This window comes from Lontra canadensis, unplaced genomic scaffold (assembly GCF_010015895.1).
Source record: "Lontra canadensis isolate GAN:19392208 unplaced genomic scaffold, GSC_riverotter_1.0 scaffold28, whole genome shotgun sequence".
NCBI lineage: Eukaryota > Metazoa > Chordata > Mammalia > Carnivora > Mustelidae > Lontra > Lontra canadensis.
In genome coordinates this window covers 5162086-5181460 of record NW_022631022.1, presented here as the reverse complement: position 1 = coordinate 5181460, position 19375 = coordinate 5162086, and the positions used below count along the sequence as shown (strand labels likewise).

The 19375-nt window shown below is 37.4% G+C and overlaps 1 protein-coding gene across 10 annotated transcripts in view; it reads right to left on the bottom strand.

Annotated features, from left to right (window-relative positions):
• Positions 1 to 19375, bottom strand: part of HERC1 (HECT and RLD domain containing E3 ubiquitin protein ligase family member 1) — a 185838-nt gene that overhangs the window by 50177 nt on the left and 116286 nt on the right. For 9 of the 10 annotated variants that reach the window (XM_032864757.1, XM_032864756.1, XM_032864764.1 and 6 more), the window contains 8 exons: positions 15590 to 15829; positions 15170 to 15253; positions 12683 to 13203; positions 10053 to 10828; positions 8344 to 8542; positions 6148 to 6308; positions 1073 to 1189; positions 415 to 646 (listed from right to left, as the gene is read on the bottom strand). In XM_032864757.1, coding sequence (XP_032720648.1) covers positions 415 to 646; positions 1073 to 1189; positions 6148 to 6308; positions 8344 to 8542; positions 10053 to 10828; positions 12683 to 13203; positions 15170 to 15253; positions 15590 to 15829 — 2330 coding nt within the window. The remainder of the gene's footprint in view (positions 1 to 414; positions 647 to 1072; positions 1190 to 6147; positions 6309 to 8343; positions 8543 to 10052; positions 10829 to 12682; positions 13204 to 15169; positions 15254 to 15589; positions 15830 to 19375) is intronic. The other variant, XM_032864762.1, reaches the window with a different exon arrangement.

Sequence of the window (19375 nt, the reverse complement as noted above, 5' to 3'; positions counted from 1 at the left end):
TCCATGAAAACATCTGTTCAAGTCAAAACTTGTGATGTCATTTTTACCCTTCACAGAAACATAAACTTGTAACTGAAATGTCCACCTTATATCTCTAGTTAGCAACTTTACACACCATTAGAAGCACCTACAAGGAGCGCCTGGGTGGCTCAGTCGGTCAAGCCTCTGCCTTCAGCTCAGGTCATGATCTCAGGGTCCCAGGATTGAGCCTCATGTTGGGCTCTCCGCGCTGCAGGGAGCCTGCTTCCCCCCCTCTCTCTGCCTGCCTCTATGCCTACTTGTGGTCTCTCTCTGTCAAATAAATAAATAAAATCTTAAAAAAAAAAAAAAAACACCTATGAAGGGAAATATATGGAGCACTTGGAAGTATCACTTAAACCACATAAAACAGAAATACAGAAATTGGAATCTCACCTTTCACTAAAGCCTTCTTCCATTTCAGCAGCATCAGCTGATGGGATGTCTCCTGGTGACTGCAAATAACAGGGGTCATTTGACTTCCCACCACTGCCTAGGACTGCTGCTCCGTGCCTTGAGTCTGCTGTGCATCCTGACTGGGGTTCCTCCTCATCTTCATGCCCAGGGTGCTCTATCATCCACATGGCAAGGACAGTAATGTTTTGGGCATCAGCCTCTCCTCGAGCACCTGAAAAGGTTAAAAAGAAAAGTATCATACTGGGGCACCTGGGTGGCTCAGTCATTAAGCGTCTGCCTTCAGCCCTGATCCCAGGGTCCTAGGATCAAGCCACATCGGGCTCCCTGCTCAGTGGGAAGCCTGCTTCTCCCTCTCCCTCTCCCCTGGCATGGGTTTCCTCTCTTGCTGTCTCTCTCTCCGTCAAATACATAAATAAAATCCTTAAAAGAAAAAAAAAAAAAAAAAGAAAAGTATAATACTGATTTGGGGCAACATAATTAGTTATTCATGGTATCAGTTCAACAGTGTCTTCTATGATGCCACTGTAACTAAATCAGCTGCTAAAAAGCTTTATGTCTCTTAAAAAATATATCACCCTCAATAAGACCAGGTTTCTCATACCTACATATATGGCTATGTAAACATAACATATCCTACCTGTGGCTTCCATGGCTTTGGCAATCTGCCGGAGAGAGAACCCCATTTCCAGCAAGGGTACTGCAATTGCTGGAGGAGGAGGAGAAGTTGAAAGTCTACTGCTGGGGTCTGACAAGGCTAAGACAAAAGAAAGAGAAATAAAAGCCTGTATCACCACACACCATGAGTAAAAAGTGACCTTATACTGTAAGTCCCCAATTTCTTAATACTGTACAAATTTAATGAATTTTTTTTCTATTAAGAATTCATGGGGCACCTGGGTGGCTCAGCCCATTAAGCGTTCAATTCTCGATTTCTGTTCAGGTCATGATTAACCTGTGATTAAGTTATAGTTAAGTTTAAGTATAGTTAAGTTTAAGTTAAGTATAGTTAAGATTAAGTTATAACTAAGTTATAGCTCCTTAAGGCTTTTCATAAAGCTAGCACAAAATAAAGCTGCTAAAAAATTTAAAACGTTTTCTTATTTTGAAATAGTTTCTTACTTACAAAAATTTTAAACTTAACAGAAATTGCAAGCATAGTACAAAAGAATTCTCTTATCCCTGACCCACTGGAGAGTAAGTAAGTAGCAGACATGATGCTCCAACTCCCCTGAATACTCTAACATATCAACTCCTACAAAAAAGGCCACTGTTCTGCATAACATGCCATCAGAGTAAGGAAATTAACAATGTCAACATCTAATCCAGACCCCATTCTAGTTTCTCCAGAAGTCCTGATAATGTTCTCTACAGCAAAGGAGCCAATCCAGGATAATCCTTGCATTTAGTTTTCATATCTCTTCCATCTCCTTCAATTAGTTTGATACTTTGAAGATTACAGAAAGTCCCTCAATTTGGGTTTGCTGATGTCTCATGATTAGATTCAGGTTGTGCTTTTTGGCAGAAGTACCAAAAAGCTGATGTCGCCTTCTACGCATTGCATTCTATCAAATAGTACATGATTTCCATTTGTTCCATTACTGGTGATACTAATTTTGATCGCTTGAGTTAAGCTGGTATCTGCCAGGCTTCTCCACCATAAAAGTACTCCTATTTTTTCCCCCTTTGTAATAAATATTTGTTAGGAAGAACTATGAGAATATGTAAAGATCCCATTCCTTATCAAAGTTAGATTCACTAGCACCCATTATTGTTTATTGGCTGAATTATTTATTATTATTATGATGGTTGACAAATGAGGATTTCCTAATTTTATCACTGCTTTCAGATTTATCAGTTTCCTTTCTCCATCACTATAGGGTTACAGATTCTCACTGTATTCATGGGTTATTATATGATACTATAATTATGATTTTTATTTTGATGCCCCAAATGTCCCAGATTTGGCTAGTGAAAGCCCCTTCAATCTGGTTTCTACATCCTTGAGGCATACGCCCATCAATCTTTGAGCACTTTATCACTTTCTGGCACAAGTTACTCCAGGCTCATCTCATACTTAACCCTGAAATCAGTCATTTCTGCAAGAAGATCAGAATTCCCTTTTAGTAAAGAATGGTATTTAGAATGTGTTTATTGCTACTAAAGCATCACTGCTCCTAGGCCCTCTCAGTGAACAGTGCTGATAGAAGCCCTCTGCACCCTGCATGGCCCTGATCCCTAGTGCTCAGCTATGTGGACATTTCCTCTATGAGTCGGACTCCAATACCCCATACCAGGCCACTCCCACAGACAAGAAGTTTCCCTCACTCCAGTCTGGCTGATACTCCCAATCTGGACCATGCCACCCACCTCCCAAATCCTGCTGGCATGAAAGCCTACCTAGCTTGGCCCCACTTAATGTTTTTGAATTAAATTAGGAAGGAAAGAAGGAGGAAGGAGGGAGAATGACAACTTTCATTTTTGCTTAAAAAATGTCACTACTGCTAAGTGGTAACAGGCCTGATGGATCTGACAGACTTCTACTTCTAGCCATCATGGAGTAAGAGAGACTGGATTTACCTATGACAACTAAAAGAAGAAACGGAAGTGTATCAAATGATGGACAAACAGGCTGTGTAGGACAGTGATCCCCGAGAGAAGGAAATCAAATTAGGCAAGGAGTACAACTGCCTTAGCCTATTTCCTGGAAAGAATTTCCAAGCTGCAGTTCAGGGAGGGCAAATTCAACTTAAAGTCAGTGGTCTCTCTGAATTGAGGAGATGAGAGTAAAGGATTCAGGTTGCTAGTGTTCACAGGGTAGAATACCAGAATAGAGAGAGCTGTATGGAAAGAAGAGAGCTGCACTGAAAGTGAACTCCAAAAATGTGCAAAGGGTCTTTCTTTCCCTCAAGTCTTCAGCTGATGCTAGTGCAGCAGCTATCCAGAGCTGAGGGAAGAATCTCCAAGAAATAGTAGGCAGTAGGGTTGGAAAGAATCTGTGTTACAATAAGCCAGAGAGAAAAACCCTCTGTGATACATGAGGCATTGGAAAGAACACGAAGAAAGGCAATGGTTCAGTGATGGGGAAAAATTCAGCCAAGCTAACTCCTAACAAAGATTAAAAGAAAGCCTTGAGAGAATCAAATTATTTCTAAGTAATTTAACCGTATCTTATAACAAAGCTAAAGTATCTTTAAATAAATACAAACTATCCAGCACCCAATAAGGTAAAAGTCACAATGTCTAATAATCAATAAAAAAAAATCACCAAACATGAAAAAAAAACAAGAAAATACAATTCAAAATAAGTTAAAAAATTAGTAAATAGAAACAGACCTAGAAATTAGATAAATGATAAGTAGACAAGGATATTAAAACAGGTATAAAATTGATGCTCATTATTTGTGGACTCCATATTTGAAAATTCATCTACTCATTAAAGTTAATTTGTAACTCCAAAATCAATACTCATGGTGCTTTTTACAGTCATTTATATGCACTCAGCGACAAAAAACCTTTCAGGCTCCTGACACATTTGTTCCCAGCTGAGACAGAACAGGTGATGCTCTATATTCTTGTTTTAGTTCTGAGACTATAAACAAGTCTAATCTTCACAGTCTATTTAGTGTCACATGTTCTGCATTTTTGTGCCTTTTCTTGGTGATTTTACTGTTTAAAATGGCCCCCAAGCATAGTGGTGAAATGCTGTCTAATGTTTTTAAGCACAAGAAGGCTGTAATATGCCTTATGGAGAAAATGTAAGTGTCAGATAAATTTCATTCAGGCACGAGTTATGGTGTTCTTGGGTCATGAGTTCAATGCTAATGAATCAACAATATACATTAAATAGAATGTCTTTAAATATAAACACACATAAAACAAAGTTATAATTGATCAGCTGACAAAACGTGACCAGAAGTTCACAGAAACCTAGCCCAGTATTTCCCTTAGGAGCAATAATAGTTCAGTGTTCACAAACTTTTTAAACATAACTATTCTAACAATGAAAACTATTATTCCATGTACTTGATAAGGCAGAGAAAAGATTAAGCAACTTCTAGTTATGAAAATCACAATGTCTGAAAGGAAAAATACGCTGGATGGGATTATGAGTAAACTAAACACTACAAAAGAAAAGATTAATGACCAGAAGACACAACAACAAAAACCTTCAAAAATGGAAACATATAGAAAAAAGACACTAAAAAAACCCCAAAGCATTAGTGATCTGTGGGACAACTTCAAATGGTGTTGTATACACATAACCATAGATACTGAAATGGAGGAATGCAATGGAAAAAAATAAAATAAAATAAAATAAAATAAATAAAATGTACCATTGTTACATTTTTTAATATACATGAAGTGGTATAACATTGCTTAAAGATAGCCTATGATAATTAAAGATATATAATGTATACATGAAGGTAATCTCTAAAAATACAAAGTATAGCTAATAAGCCAACAAAGGAGATGAAATAATAAAAAATATTGGTTTAATCCAAAGAAGGTAGAAACAGAGGAAAAAAAAAACAAAGAAAAGATGACATGAACAGAAAGATGATAAATTTAAACACAACCATACAATTAACACATTCAATGTAAATGGTCTAAACACATCAATTAAAAGGCAGAGAATATCAGGTTGGATTAAAAAAGCAAGAACCCCTCCACCCCAAAAAAGCAAGGCCCAACAACAAGCTGCATTTAAGAAACCATTTTAAAAATAAAGACACAAAAAAGTTAAAGGTAAGATATAGAAGAGAGACGATCCTAATTTTAAAAAAGAAGAAGAAGGAGGAGGAGGAGGCTATATTTACACTAGAAAAAATAGATTTAAGGGCAAAGGATATTACCAGGGTAAAGACTATAATTTCATAATGATAAAGAGGTCAATCCAATAAGAAGACTTAAGAATCCTAGATATTTATGGACCTAAAGAGAATTTTAAAATACATGAAACAAAAAATAATAAATGAAAGAGGAAATAAACAAATCCACAATTACAGTCAGAGATTTCAACTCTACTCTATCAATAACTGATAGAATAAGTAGACTTGAACATAACAATCAACCACCTTGACCTAACCAACAATTTACAGAACACTCCATTCAACAATAGCATAATACACATTTTTTCCAAGTGCACACTGAATATTTATCAAAACAGACCATATTCCGGGCCATAAAGTAAGTCTCAACAAATTTAACAGAATTCACATTATACAAGACATGTTCTCTGATTACAATGACATTAAATTAGAAATCAGTAAGAGAGAGACATTTGGAAAATTCCTAAATATTTGCAAACAAAATAACATACTTCCAAATGACCCAATTTCTCAAAGAAGATATCCATTGTAAATACATAGTACTTTAACTGAATGAAAATGAAAACACAGCATCTCAATGCTGTGGGTTGAAGCAAAAGCAATGCTCAAGGGAAATTCACAGCACTAAAAATGCCTATGTTAGGAAATAAGAAGGGTCTGATATGACTTATGTAGAGTACACCATTTCTCTCCCAAGTAGCCATAATTCAATCTACAGCTTCAAAATAAAAAAGACAGTTCAGCTTGATAGGACAGATTGCCCCCTTAATTAAAATCACTGTTCTACCTTCAATGAGAAAAAAACACAATGCCCAAGTTTTTAAGTCCCAATATCAGGAATGCCAAGAGGTTTGGGTATCATAGTGCATGACAGCACACACACCTGTGCGGTTAGCTGGCCTTGCTGACTGGGAATCAGGAGAAGTTAAGCTTTGCCTCCTTCCTACTTCATCAGAAGGAGAAGTTGGTAACGATGATATTGGAGGAGTCTGTGCACGACGTGTGGGAAGTACAGTGGTAGTTGGGTAACTAGAGAACATTTGCCTTTAAGAAAACAACAATGGTTAGCATAAAAATCCAATTAGAAAATAATATAATATATCACAGTCCTCTTATAGAAGAATATTCAACCTGGAAAACTATATAAGTTAGCTATAGTTTAATGGAGAGGGAAGAAAGACTCCCAACAATTTTAATAATCATTATCTAATAGCACACCTCTTACTATAAAAGTAATAATACTGTATTATTTGTTCAGCAAAATGCCAGCAACATAGCAGGTGGGGGAAATTGAGCAATTAACAAAATAGATTTTAAAAAATCCCTGCCTTCATACTTTCCTTCCACTATAATACCAAGATGACAATGGTATTTTGGTAGACATACAGTAGTTAGAGAGTAAAGACTTTTAAAGATAGCTAACTTACAGTTACTTCAAATATAAATTTACTAGTTAGCCATGAAATCATTCACATGAATAAAGTTAATAGTCAATAGGTTAAGTTATGGAAAGAAAAGGTAACTCTCCAGGCCCCCCTGAACAACTGAAAAATAGCGTATGAACGGTATGCCAGCTGTTTAGAGGGGAAAGGCAGAAGAGGGGCAGTCCCTGTCGGCCTGAGAAGGCAGACACTGGCTAAAGAATAAGGTTCAGCAAGATCCTCACCAACTGTCTACTCTTAAGATTTGTCCAACAAAACTAATAACAACTTTTTAAGCATCAAAAAAGCATTGTCTAGTCAGTCAAATAACTGATACAATGATATTCATAGATGGGTCAGTTGTACCCGGATGGTTAGCCAGGCAAACACAACTGCAGCTCCAATGTTGTCCCAGCCAACAGCAGGCAAACAAAGACTGAGAACAAAGGAGGAGTCACAAGGTCTGTCAATGTCTGTGAGAGCCAGGGAATGTTATTTTACCAGTGAATCCCATGCCTGCACAGCACAGCTTGGAAGACAACAAGGATTAAAAACCATATTAGAATATCCTATTATTCCTCTCTTCCTTCTTTCTTGAACAGAAGTATCTCCTGGAACTGTTACTCTAGTGAAAGAGCTAAGATGTGAGAGGACTGGACAATGGTAACTGCCAGGATGAGTGTTCATGCCTAACAGCAGACCAGTAACTCTCAGTGTGGGAGCTGAAGACCACTGCATCAGAATCACTGGGGACCCTTAACCCAAATACAAATTGTGTACCCCACCAGACCTACCAAAAGAGACTACAGGGAGATACAGCCAGAGCTTTAAAAAGCTTCCCAGGTGGCTCTTACAAACACCAAAAATTAAGAAGCATTATGATTAACAGCCCCTCTCTCTTCTACTCTCTAAGATGTCAGTCTACACACTAGGAATAATGATAACCTGTCAATTAAGGGAAGGGGGAAAGAAAGAAGAGAAAGATAGACTAACCATTCTACTGCCCTTTATTTCACTTAAGACCTAGTTAAGGGAACTCACGGAATAGGCCTTTCCTAATGATTTTCTCTAAAAAATTTTCATTTCGTGTATATACCTGGCAAACTGAAGTAAACAGAAATTTAAACATTATTTGAAATTTACAAATCTACTAAAATAGGGTTGGCTAAAGTAGTATTCTAAGACATGCTCTTTCATTTGAGTAGATTTGTTTGATCTTATAATAAAAATAAAAGTATAATTAAGAAATAATTCTTAAAAGGGAAGTAACCTGAGAAAATTATTTCCACGAAAGTGAGCTCTATCTTGAGGCTCTAATATTCAATACAAGCATTTACTTTTAGAGGAAAAAAATATTCAAAAGCCTAGGTGAAAAAAAAAAAGATTATTATAAGGAGATAGACTGCTAGAGTATCTGATTATCAGCAGCACAAGTGATAGATCTGGGACCACCCCAAAACTGGCTGTGAGACTTTGGGCAAGTTATTAAACTTCTGAGGGACATTCCCAACGTCAGCAAAATGGGTTTGACTCTATGAACTCTTAGGTTCCTTCTAGCTCTAGAATGCTTTTAGTTAGGCATGTTCTTTATAAGAGAATGATTGTGTGATCAGAATCACAGGCATCAATGCGACAGATGTTAAAGTCAGCTTCCCTACCTGAGAAGACTAAGTGGCATCACTCCAGGGGATTCAGATGCAGGTACTGTCTCTGTGTCAGTGACTGGAGTGGTGGCAGTCGTGGTGTCCTCCAATGAGCTGCTCATAAAGGAAGTTGTGCTCGAGGCTGATGGGCTAGTGGTAACTGGGGTCTGTGCCTGCTGGGCTTGGTCACTTTCTTCAGCTTGTTGATCAATCTCTGTAAACCAACACAAATATTTAAAAAGTATTAAGGATTTGTTTCGTCACAAGTGACATGTGAATGGAAAACTTTAAGATTTAATTTGACAAGTTTCTAAATATATTTTGTAAGTACCATTTTCTATGAAAATTTTTTTAATATTCTTGCATATATACATCCTTGTATACACTACTGTACCCATCGTTATGAACTCTACAAATAATAAGGTAATAAGCAATTACTCATTTTTTAGAGAAGTTTTTCTTAAAAACAAAAAATAGTCTCACTTTTGCTATAAGATTTGACTAGAGCTTCTCTAATGATATCTAATCACTAAAACTGTGTTTCCTAAGCACTCTGATTTTGATGCCTATCTTTAGTCTTCAAACATGCAAAGATGAAGACATATAAATACATAGAATACATGTAAATATAATACAAATTTAGACAGAAACCTCATGCTCTAAACAGGAGTTTAAAAAAATTAATTAAAACATCTAAGAGATTACAAAGTATAAATTTTTTTCTTATCTGAAAGGGAGCTTACAAGTAAACCTAATATCAAGATAAGAGTGGGGCACCTGCATGATTCAGTCATTTAAGTGCCCAACTCTTGATTTAGGCTCAGGGTTATGATCTTGGGGTCATGAGATCAAGCCCTGCCACTCGCTCTGTGCTCAGCAGGGAGTCTGCTTCCCCTCTCCTTCTGCCTTCTGGCTCCCCCTCCACTTGTTCTTTCTCTCTCTAAAATAAGGTCTTAAAAAAAAAAAAAAAGAAAGAAAAGAAGATAGCAGTTGCCACAAAGATAACTAATTCTATTAGGGTTGCCAAATGGCCACATACCTTCATAATCATGATCTTAATATGCCTATTCATATACAACATGCACTTTTCTCTATTTACTGTCTAAGCTATGAAAGGAAGAAAGGGAGTAAGGGAAAGGGAAGGAGGGAGAAAGAGGAAGGGAAGAAAGAAAAAAAGAACTTAAGTTTCATGAAGGCAAGGGACTTTGTTTTGTTTGGTGCTGGCTCCCCAGAACCAAGATAAGTACCTGGCACATATAGACAGACACTCAATAAACATTTACTGACTATATCTAATTTTTATCTCAGAATTCATATTATCCCCAAAGGTGAAGGTAAAAGATAAAATAAGGGTTTTTTTCCTATAATACAGGATCTATAAAAGTAGTACCTCAAAATGTCTCTGGGAAAGTTATCAGAATAGTACATATTTTGAATCAGATCAATAAATATTTATGTACCTTTTGTGGCATAAGTTTTACAAAGTGTAATAATAACAATTAAATTCTGTGATTGTGTAGGTTTAAGACAGAAAATTACAAGTAGACAGATAATCATTAATATAAAAGATACAAAAAAGAACTGTTTACCTTGCAAAAGAAAAACAATGTGAAAACTGCTCTGGCCAAAAAGTTTTTTATAAATCACTGATGGAATATATCATATCTGACATTGTAAACAATTTCAACAACACAAAAGGAAAAAAAAAAAACCAGATAACATACCTTGTTTAATTTTGCCCCCAAACTGGTCTTCCAAGAGCCCATGGACCACTAATTTATAGATCATGGCTTGAGCTCGCTCCAGATCAGCTAATCCCAGTGCTCTCTTGATGGGCGACCGCATGACTGCTCGCTTCACCATGTGTCGCATCAAGAACTGCAAGGCTGCGCGCATCTCCACATCTTCATGAACAACTGGAGAGCTTGCACAGTCTGAGTTATGACCATTTTCAGCCAGAACTTTTGGTATCAGCAACAGCTCAGCATATTTACTACAGCCAAGAAGAGCACTAAGTGATTTCATAGCACCGAGGTAGAGATAGGACAGCTGGACTGCTCGGATTTCCGACTGGGCTATGTCATGGTTTTTGGATATGTGTTCGTGATTTTTCCTTTTTCCTTCTGTTATCTGTTGTTGGGGTTCCACATTTGGCAGTGTTGGATCTAAAGAAAATGAAGCTATTTCATTGTCTGATTTGGAGGCTGTGGTACCCTGACTTTTGACATCATCAGATGTTAAGCCGGCTCGCATATCTAAAGCAGATTCACTCTCGGTTTTCTGCTCAACATCCCCTTTCTCCTCAGACTCATGTCGGTGTTTCTTTTCATGTCGCTTGGTGCTCTGTTTGCCCGTGTCTTCGTGAATACCAGTCAGATACGTGAGGTCCAGCAACACAGAAGCCGTCAGGCCTCGGAATCGCGCCACATCAAAAGGCAGTGGTTCACAGGGTTCCAGATTATACAATGGAGTATCACTAGGCGACCAAAAAGTTGGGAAGCTTTAATAAAGATCAGAATGACACAGGAAGAAGCAAGTGAGGGATAGACAGGAGGAAGGTACAGAAAATAATGTAAACAAAATAAGATGCATCATGTACACAGTACAAAGAATAACTTACACAAACTAGAGAAATCATTACAGAGAAAAAAAATGAGTCTTTCATGAAAAAATAGGGAGATGTGATGATAAATGCAAAAGCAATGAGATGTGCATGTATTTTCAAATCAGAATATTCACTATACTACAATGTAGAAATTAGCAAAATTTCTAAAAAGAGTCAAACAGTAAATATTTTAGACCTTGCAGGCCACACAGTCTTCAAGGCAACTTTTCAACCCTGCCATCATAGTGTGAAAGCAGCCACTGAATACCTAAATGAATGGGTGTGGCTGTGTAACATTATTTACAAAAATAAGAGGTGGGCCAGATGTAGTTTGCCTATTCCTGATATAAGCTATTTGAAAAGTCTGTATAACAGATTTCGCTTATTATGTGCGTAATGCCTATAGTCTATTGAAGAGGTTCTAAGACTTTGTTTTCATTTTAAAAATTACCTTGTAGTCTTCAATTAATGCTTCCAATTTGTAGCTTAAGCAAAAATATGATCACATATTTCCTGATACTTGTCAAGAATTTACTGAAGTTTTAAAAAAATGTCACAAATACACAAAATGTAAGAGCTTGGGCAAATACCTAATGTCTGGTGGCATAAATTTGTCATATTAACCTAAATCTTGGTTCTAGCTTAACCATCTTAATCTTATTTTCCCTTTTCCTCATTTCCTTATTTATTTATTTATTTATTTATTTTGCTTTATTGTATTTGCACTTTCTTAAGACATAATAAATCCTTTCTGAAACAAGGCGAAGAATAAAAGAAAAGGTAGATACTCATGTAACATTGTAAAGTTTTCACTGGTTTCTTACCTTGGTAGAGTGGGTGAATGTAAGCATAGGGTGAAACTGTGTATAAACCTTATGTATGTGTTAGTTTTCAGCTGAGAGAACAGCTACTGTTAGATTCTAAAAAAGTACTGCCTGCAACTAATATTTGAGAACCACTGTTTTAGATATTGTCCCATATCATATTAAAACTATAGAACAATCACTTTAGGTAGTATAATGAATAGTTACATATTATTATTAATAAATCATTATTTTTAAATGCTGCAACTATGTAGAATTCATTAGATAAGTGAGTCCCCTTATTAATGAAGAAATTTGACACATTTCTTTTGAAACATAAAGTTTCTATTTCACACAAATCCTATGTGATTGCAAACACATCTAAATGCTTTTAAGTATACAGTGTGTCAAATAAATGTAATTTCCCTAACTACCCAAAATATTGTACCCTGAGGGGACAGGAATATGTGCTTAAAAAAAAAAAAAAAAAAAGCAAGAGTACTTAATATCACAGTTAATCCAAAACTTAATTTTAGTCATTCAAATGTTCCTGCCTACATTCAAAGCCCACCTACACAAAATATAATTGACATATCTGCTGGCTGGCTTTCTTCTATCCCAGTGTGTAATGGAAATGATCAAAAAGCAAGCAGCCAAATGAAAAATAGAAAGACAGATCCCAGTTAAACCTAAATTAATGAGCTTACCATTTCTTCACAAAACAAAACAAAACCCATATATCTTATAAACCACTAATATTCAAGGTAACATGGGTTTGAGATATATTCTTTTATGAAATCACAGTACTCATGCCCAGCTGTGTGAAAAAAAATATTTAAAAAATTGGCAGCTCACCTAAAATACATAGTTACTCACTGTCCATAGGCAATGGCCCATTTCACCATTAAATACTTGTTTGCTAAAAGTGTAACTCAACAGATCATACCTGATGGTAATTTCTGCTTCATCCCATTGGACCTTGGCAGACGTGCTGCCCTCTTTGACCACTCCCAGCAGCGTGGCATGGCGCCCAGTTTGCTTGTGAACACACCGACCTCCAACTCTAAGACCAGCATCAACTCCTCCTATCACTGCCAGCACAGGCCACACCTCTATGCAAAGGGTCCTCAGCTGCGGCTCTGAGAGGTCAGCAAGGCCATGTCTATTATGTTTACCTTTCTCTTCCTCTTTGCTCTCCTTCTCCTCTCTCATTTCATTTTCCTCTCGGCTTTGCACCGAGCGGCTTTTCTTTAGCTTCTGACCTGACTCTTTAATACATATCTTAATTTTATGCAGCCTTTCCATCATTTTTTTGTTAATGCAGTAAGTCCAACGGTCTGTTCGATGAAGGATACGGATAAGCTGAATAGTGGCCTCCGCCAGCACTGCTGCTACTGGACTACAAATAGGGTCTCCTGGAAGTAAGTCTCGTGGTGTGCCACGCATTTGCATATCACAAATTTTCACCTAGAAGGAAAAATACCAGCAAATGTTTGATATTAATAGTTCTCCTAAACTATAAGTCACTATAAATTCTAGCACATGTAATCCCATTTGAACTTGCGTTTGGTCTCCTAATACATGTATATTATACCACTGGCTGCTGATACGGAGTGAGCAAATATTAAAAATTTATTTAGTATGGTTCTCTGAAACAAGATGCTCTGTCATTTAAACTTCCTCCTACAGCCTGTATCAGAGCTATTGTGGCCACCCAGAAGATGGGTTTAGACCAAGCTCTATGAGACTGATTCCATTTACTCCAAAAAAAAAAAAGCCTACTCACTCTCATCCTTAAGGCAAGTCCTGAGCCCATCTTATACTGCTCAATGAGCATGAAGATAAAAGAATAAGTCTAGATAATTGGGATATTTCCAATCTACACATTTCAAATAAGACCGTGAGGTTGAAAAAAGAGCAAGACTTTGGTTCAAATCTTAACTCTGCATAATCTTGGGAAATTATTTAATCTCACTAAACCTCAGCTCTTTCATCTGAAAAAAAATCGCAATATCTGTCTTTTATGATTATTTTAAAGATTAAATGAGACTATGTACATAAAGTGCTTATTACTACAGTGCCAGGTACACAGTAAAATGTTCAAAAAGATGTTAATTACCATTAATATTGTTTTTACCAGAGACTGTGAAACTTATCAGAAAAGGCTTCTGATAAGAATAAATTGGGCAGAATAAATTGATATATAGTCCAAGGCTGAATTAACTCCTTTAAGGTTCAGAGATGTTGGGGAGCAACAGGCTATTACTTTGAGTAGAATATGGCAGAGCCTCGTTTGGGCTGCAAGATTGTCACTGGGGAAAGGGATGACTGCAGGTACTGGGTTGTCTATTCACTTCATCTCCAGTTTTGTTTATTACTTGCTCAAGAGGCAGTTTCCCTTTCTCATGGATGGCTAGCTTAAAATTATACCATCTTGGCAACTGTTTTTTTCTTGGCAATTTTTTTTAAAGATTTTATCTATTTATTGGACAGACAGAGATCACAAGTAGGCAGAGAGGCAGGCAGAGAGAGAGGGAGGGGGGAACAAGTTCCCTGCTGAGCAGAGAGCCCGATGGAGGGCTCAATCCCAGGACCCTGAGATCATAACCTGAGCAGAAGGCAGAGGCTTTAACCCACTGAGCCACCCAGATGCCCCTTTCTTGGCAATTGTTAAAACATATTAAAACCATACAATAAAAGGTGACTTTCATGGTTAGGACTGATCAAGTCCAGCACTTTCATTACAGAAATATGACAGTGTGAAAACTTTCTTAACAAAATAACTAGAAATTCTGGAGAAAAGAGCTAGGCTATACTACATCCTCAAATGAAAGGACGGTAGAAAACAAATCCACCCATCAGCACATTTCTCTGTGGGAGACCACAGAGAAATCACAGAGAAAGAACCCACAGAGAAAGCCTGGGTGTTAGAAAAGGAGAACAAAAAAGTTTTTAGTGAGAGGGTATCTCTTTAATACTGTCCTCCTGAAGGTTTAGGGTTCAAATTTACACCATCTATAAGGTATAAGGACCCCCTCAGCTGAATGAACCTCAGGTTCCCCATCACAACTAGAACTTCTATTATTCAGCTAATGGTATCTGATTACATTCAAGATGATTTCTAGATCTCCTATATGTACAACTGCCAGTGAACCATATTATGCCTAAACTGTTTCCTATAATTCCTATAACTGAAAGGAATTATTACATTCAAATTGCCAGATATCAAATAGTGCCTTAATGAAAAATAAAGGTACTTTCTAAAAGTAACCTATCTTTCCAGGAGAGCAAATTACCTGAGCAAGTAATTTGTAGAAATAGCAGGTAGTAGAAATAGCTTATTCTATTTATAAACTATCAGATCCTAACAAATACTAATAAAAAAAGACAAATACTCTTTACACTTAAGTACAAAGGTATGAGATTTCATTACCTTTTCCCCTGGGTTGCTACTATAGAACATTACACATGGGTACAACTCTGCTGCATCGACATCTTCAAAAGCTAATTTGGGTTCCTATAGAGTGGCAGAAATGATAAAAAGAAATAAGAATTTTTTTAATGTACAACAACCAATCACATTAAGATTCAAAGCTTTTATGAGACACAACACAATTTACAAGAACAAATCTCAAATAACACTGCTAACCAAGAAAATCCCACAAGTAACAAATGATCCTGATTTGTTCATCTGCTTCAAAAATCTTAACTGGGATTTTATCATCTTTCTGTTGTTTGGTGAAAGAAGAGAAGAGTGGGTAATTTATAACCTGGGTAACCAGCACTTAAATAATTGAGTTGAGTATAAATAAAAACAAGAAAACATATATAGCTTGTGAATGAGTTTCAGTACCTCTCCATTTTTCCCAAAGGAAATGGTCCTGGCTTCCATGTCCAGCACACAGGTAATGAAATCTCCTTGAGTAAAGCTGGATAATGTCAGAGTCTGTTCTCCATTGTGATAAAGGTTACCACTGTAGGCCCGGTAGAGCCACATATCCGAGGTAGTACGGTGATTAAAGTCATGTACTGGCCAGCGAGAAACGCCAACACATGTGCCTTCATTACCTCTGTTTTCCTTCACAATGTAAAACTACAATAAAATGAAAGTGGTAATGATCACTAATATCCAAAAAACTTGTTTATATACTATTAACTGCATAAACCAATACTAGGGAATATGCTCATAAACAACACTGATGCATTTATGGGAATATGCTAAATTTATTTCCAGCCTAAGTGAAAACATACAAATCAAAGCTTCATCATTTTATAACAATTTAGACAGAAATTAAATTTTTACCTGTAGAACATTTAGAGTAACCTTTGAGTACTTATTTAAATAATTTTAGCTTATATTTCAATTATGAAGCCAAAGAGGTATGTCCAGTCCAGAAAATCATTAATGGAAAGCTTCAGTTCTTTACATTCAAATTTTCTAACTACTCTTTTATGCATATTTCCGTGCAGAGAAGAGTTAATACAGCAGGCCTGAATGTGCCCCCTCCTTTTTTACTTTGGACAGGGAGAGTAGGGTGGGGAGGGGCAGAGGGAAAGGTAGAGAAAGTTAGAGAAAGAATCTTAAGCAGGCTCCACACCCAGTATGGAACCCAACATGGGGCTTGATCTCACAACCCTATGATCATGACCTGATCCAAAATCAAGAGTCAGATGCTTAACAAACTGAGCCACCCAGGTGCCCCGAGGCTCCTACCTTTAAAAAGCCCTGCTTGTAACACTGGCCCTTGGCTAGTTTCTGGGAATTCAACTGGTAAACAGTTTCCTACACTGATACAAAACTTTCCCTAAGTGATAAGGGTAGCTCACCAGGCATACAGTGTTTGAACAATGCAGTTTATGCTGAATCCTTGCTTTCCTCCTGGCAGTCTGGAATTTTGGTACATGCAAGGCAGAGCACACATTCATGATGAGCCCCCAGTAAAAATCTCGGCTGTGAAGTCTCTAATGGGCTTCCCTAACACACTTCACATATGCTGCTGTGCTTTGTTGCTGGGAAAGAGCATATTCCATGTGAGCCCTCACAGGAGGGAGAGAACATAAAAAGCATGCACATGGATTCCTCCAGATTCCACCTTTGTGTTTTTCTCTTTTATCCAGCTTTGAGCCCTTAGTGGATGGTTATAATAAATCTTAGTCATGGGGCGCCTGGGTGGCTCAGTGGGTTAAAGCCTCTGCCTTCGGCTCAGGTCATGATCCCAGGGTCCTGGGATCGAGCCCCATATCGGGTTCTCTGCTCAGCAGGGAGCCTGCTTCCCTTCCTCTCTCTCTCTCTCTCTCTCTCTGCCTGCCTCTCTGCCTATTTGTGATCTCTGTCAAATAAATAAAAATAAAATCTTTAAAAAAAAAATAAATCTTAGTTGTAAGTACAACTATATGCTGAGTCCTAAGAGTTCTTTTACCAAATCTTTGAATATAGGGGTGATTTTGGGGACTCTTGACACGGTGGTGGCAACAAGAAGAGTCATTAGAACTTACTCATTAAGATATAGTTACAGCATTATTTGGAGAAAAGAGAGAGAGAGGGAGAGAATTAGGAAAAAAACAAAACTCTGGGGTCTGATGGCTATGGAGTTACATGTGTTATGAAACAGCAGGTCAATTACTATCTGTTCGGAGAGATAAAATTACCTATGGAACTCAAAAATAAGAGATCCAACCATAAAAGAGTTAGCTCACTGGCTCCCATGACTGCTTTTGGCCTTGTTAAAGTGAGGGGGGAAAAAAAAGCAGTCAGGGTAAAATCTGTGATGTTCTCTCTTATGGGAGGGAAAATAATGGGCCCCTGTAAATGGGCTTTGGATAGGCCAAAGAATAAAAATTCACTTGTAATTGTTTCTCCTCTGAGTGGGAGGGCAAAGAGTTCAAATTTCCCTGAAGGTGAATTGAGGGTAGACCAAAAATATTAGAAGTGTGTGTTGGTCTTTCCTCCAAGTAAGAGGATAAAAGTTAATCAGTTCCCAGAGCTGGAACAAAGCTGAAGAGAAGAGAAGAGAAGAGAAGAGAAGAGAAGAGAAGAGAAGAGAAGAGAAGAGAAGAGAAGAGAAGAAGGAAAAGAAAAACAAAAAGAAAAACAAAGAAAAAGGGGAGGAGGAAGAAGAACGGGGAAGGAGAAGGGAGGGGAAGGAAGGGGAGAGGAAAAGAGGGGAGAGGAGAGGAGAAGGGGAAGGGAAAGGGAAGAGAAGGGAAAGCAAAAAAGTGGAAGGGAAGGGAAAGGAAAGGGGAAAGAGGTAAGAGGAAAAAGGAAAGGAAAGGAAACAAAGAAAGAAAACAAAAACACCTCTCCAGTTATTTTCTTTAGACCAGATACTTCCACTGCTGTAGCAGTGCCCTTGACCCATCCAATTACCCTAAACTTACTGCTAAGACTTTGAGAAAACTTGACATCTGATAGGGAAAAGTTTTACATTTAAAATTTTTAAATTAAGAATAAAACAACTTTATTTTGTGGTACTGCATCTAAATGTATGATAACATTTGATGTAAAATGTTATAGGCTTATAACTTCATAAATGCTAAGGGATCATCCTGATCAGTGAAAGCTAGAAAGGAAAAATTATTAGGGAGACACAACTTCCTTGTTTTTTTGCCACCAGTTGGTAAATTTAAACTCTTTTGAGTATCAGAAACAAAATAAGTTTCCATAACTGATGATTTTTTGATATGATTTTTGCTTAATGGAGCCTCTGGAAAAAGGGAGACAACATATGAAGAGTGATTAGATAATCTCCAAAGATTCACAGATATATTTTCAGAGTTTTAAAAAGTAGTTTTCACTTGCCATTGAGTTCATCAGTAAAATCTGATGTCTGACTCTCAGAGGCTAATGATTTTCTAACCTAAAGTGCATATTTCTGACTGGCTGAATTTGGACTTGAAGACTGACAAGGCCAAGAAGAGCCTTTTAGAAAAACCTTGTCACCTGGACTTGAAACACAGCAGTTTGGTCTGACCATTTTTAGGCTTCAATGCTGCCAAAAAAACTTGTTAGCTTTTTAGAATTCCGAATTTACAGATTCTAATTGCCCAGACCTGACTCTAAGCTGAAATGCAATACTGTCTGCCATGGGCGATTTCAAGCCAACATGAGCTGTGCTCAATTCAAAAGCAGGAACTGGCCCAAAGAACAAAACTCAAATTCTGGGATTGTCACAGATTTAGGACTCCTCTGTGGGGCCACAAACTCTGAAAACATCATAGATTCTGGCTGGACTGTCTGGGTCACTTGCAGATGCCTCTAGGAAACGGCTTGTTCTTTGATGGAACCATCAAAATTTGAGCTAACTAGCTCTGTATTTCTGACACAGAAACTGATTTCACTACTCTAACTTGTGATTCCTGCTGAAAGCTGTAGTTGGAGGAAGGCATACCACAGGGAGTACGACTTTGCCATCCACTCTTAATCGACTGGACCTTCGACCTCTCCTTGGGGATATCGCCCTGGTGTTGGCTTATGTTCATCTTTTTGAATTACTTGCAGCTTGCAGTAACAGACTGATAGTTTGACTCTACATGTCTCATCTTTTTTTTGATATACACATCTTAGTAAGGCCTTTTATTAAAAGAAGTTCTTCCAGAAAGAGATTGATCTTTTCTAGGCTCCTCACTAAATAAATGATTA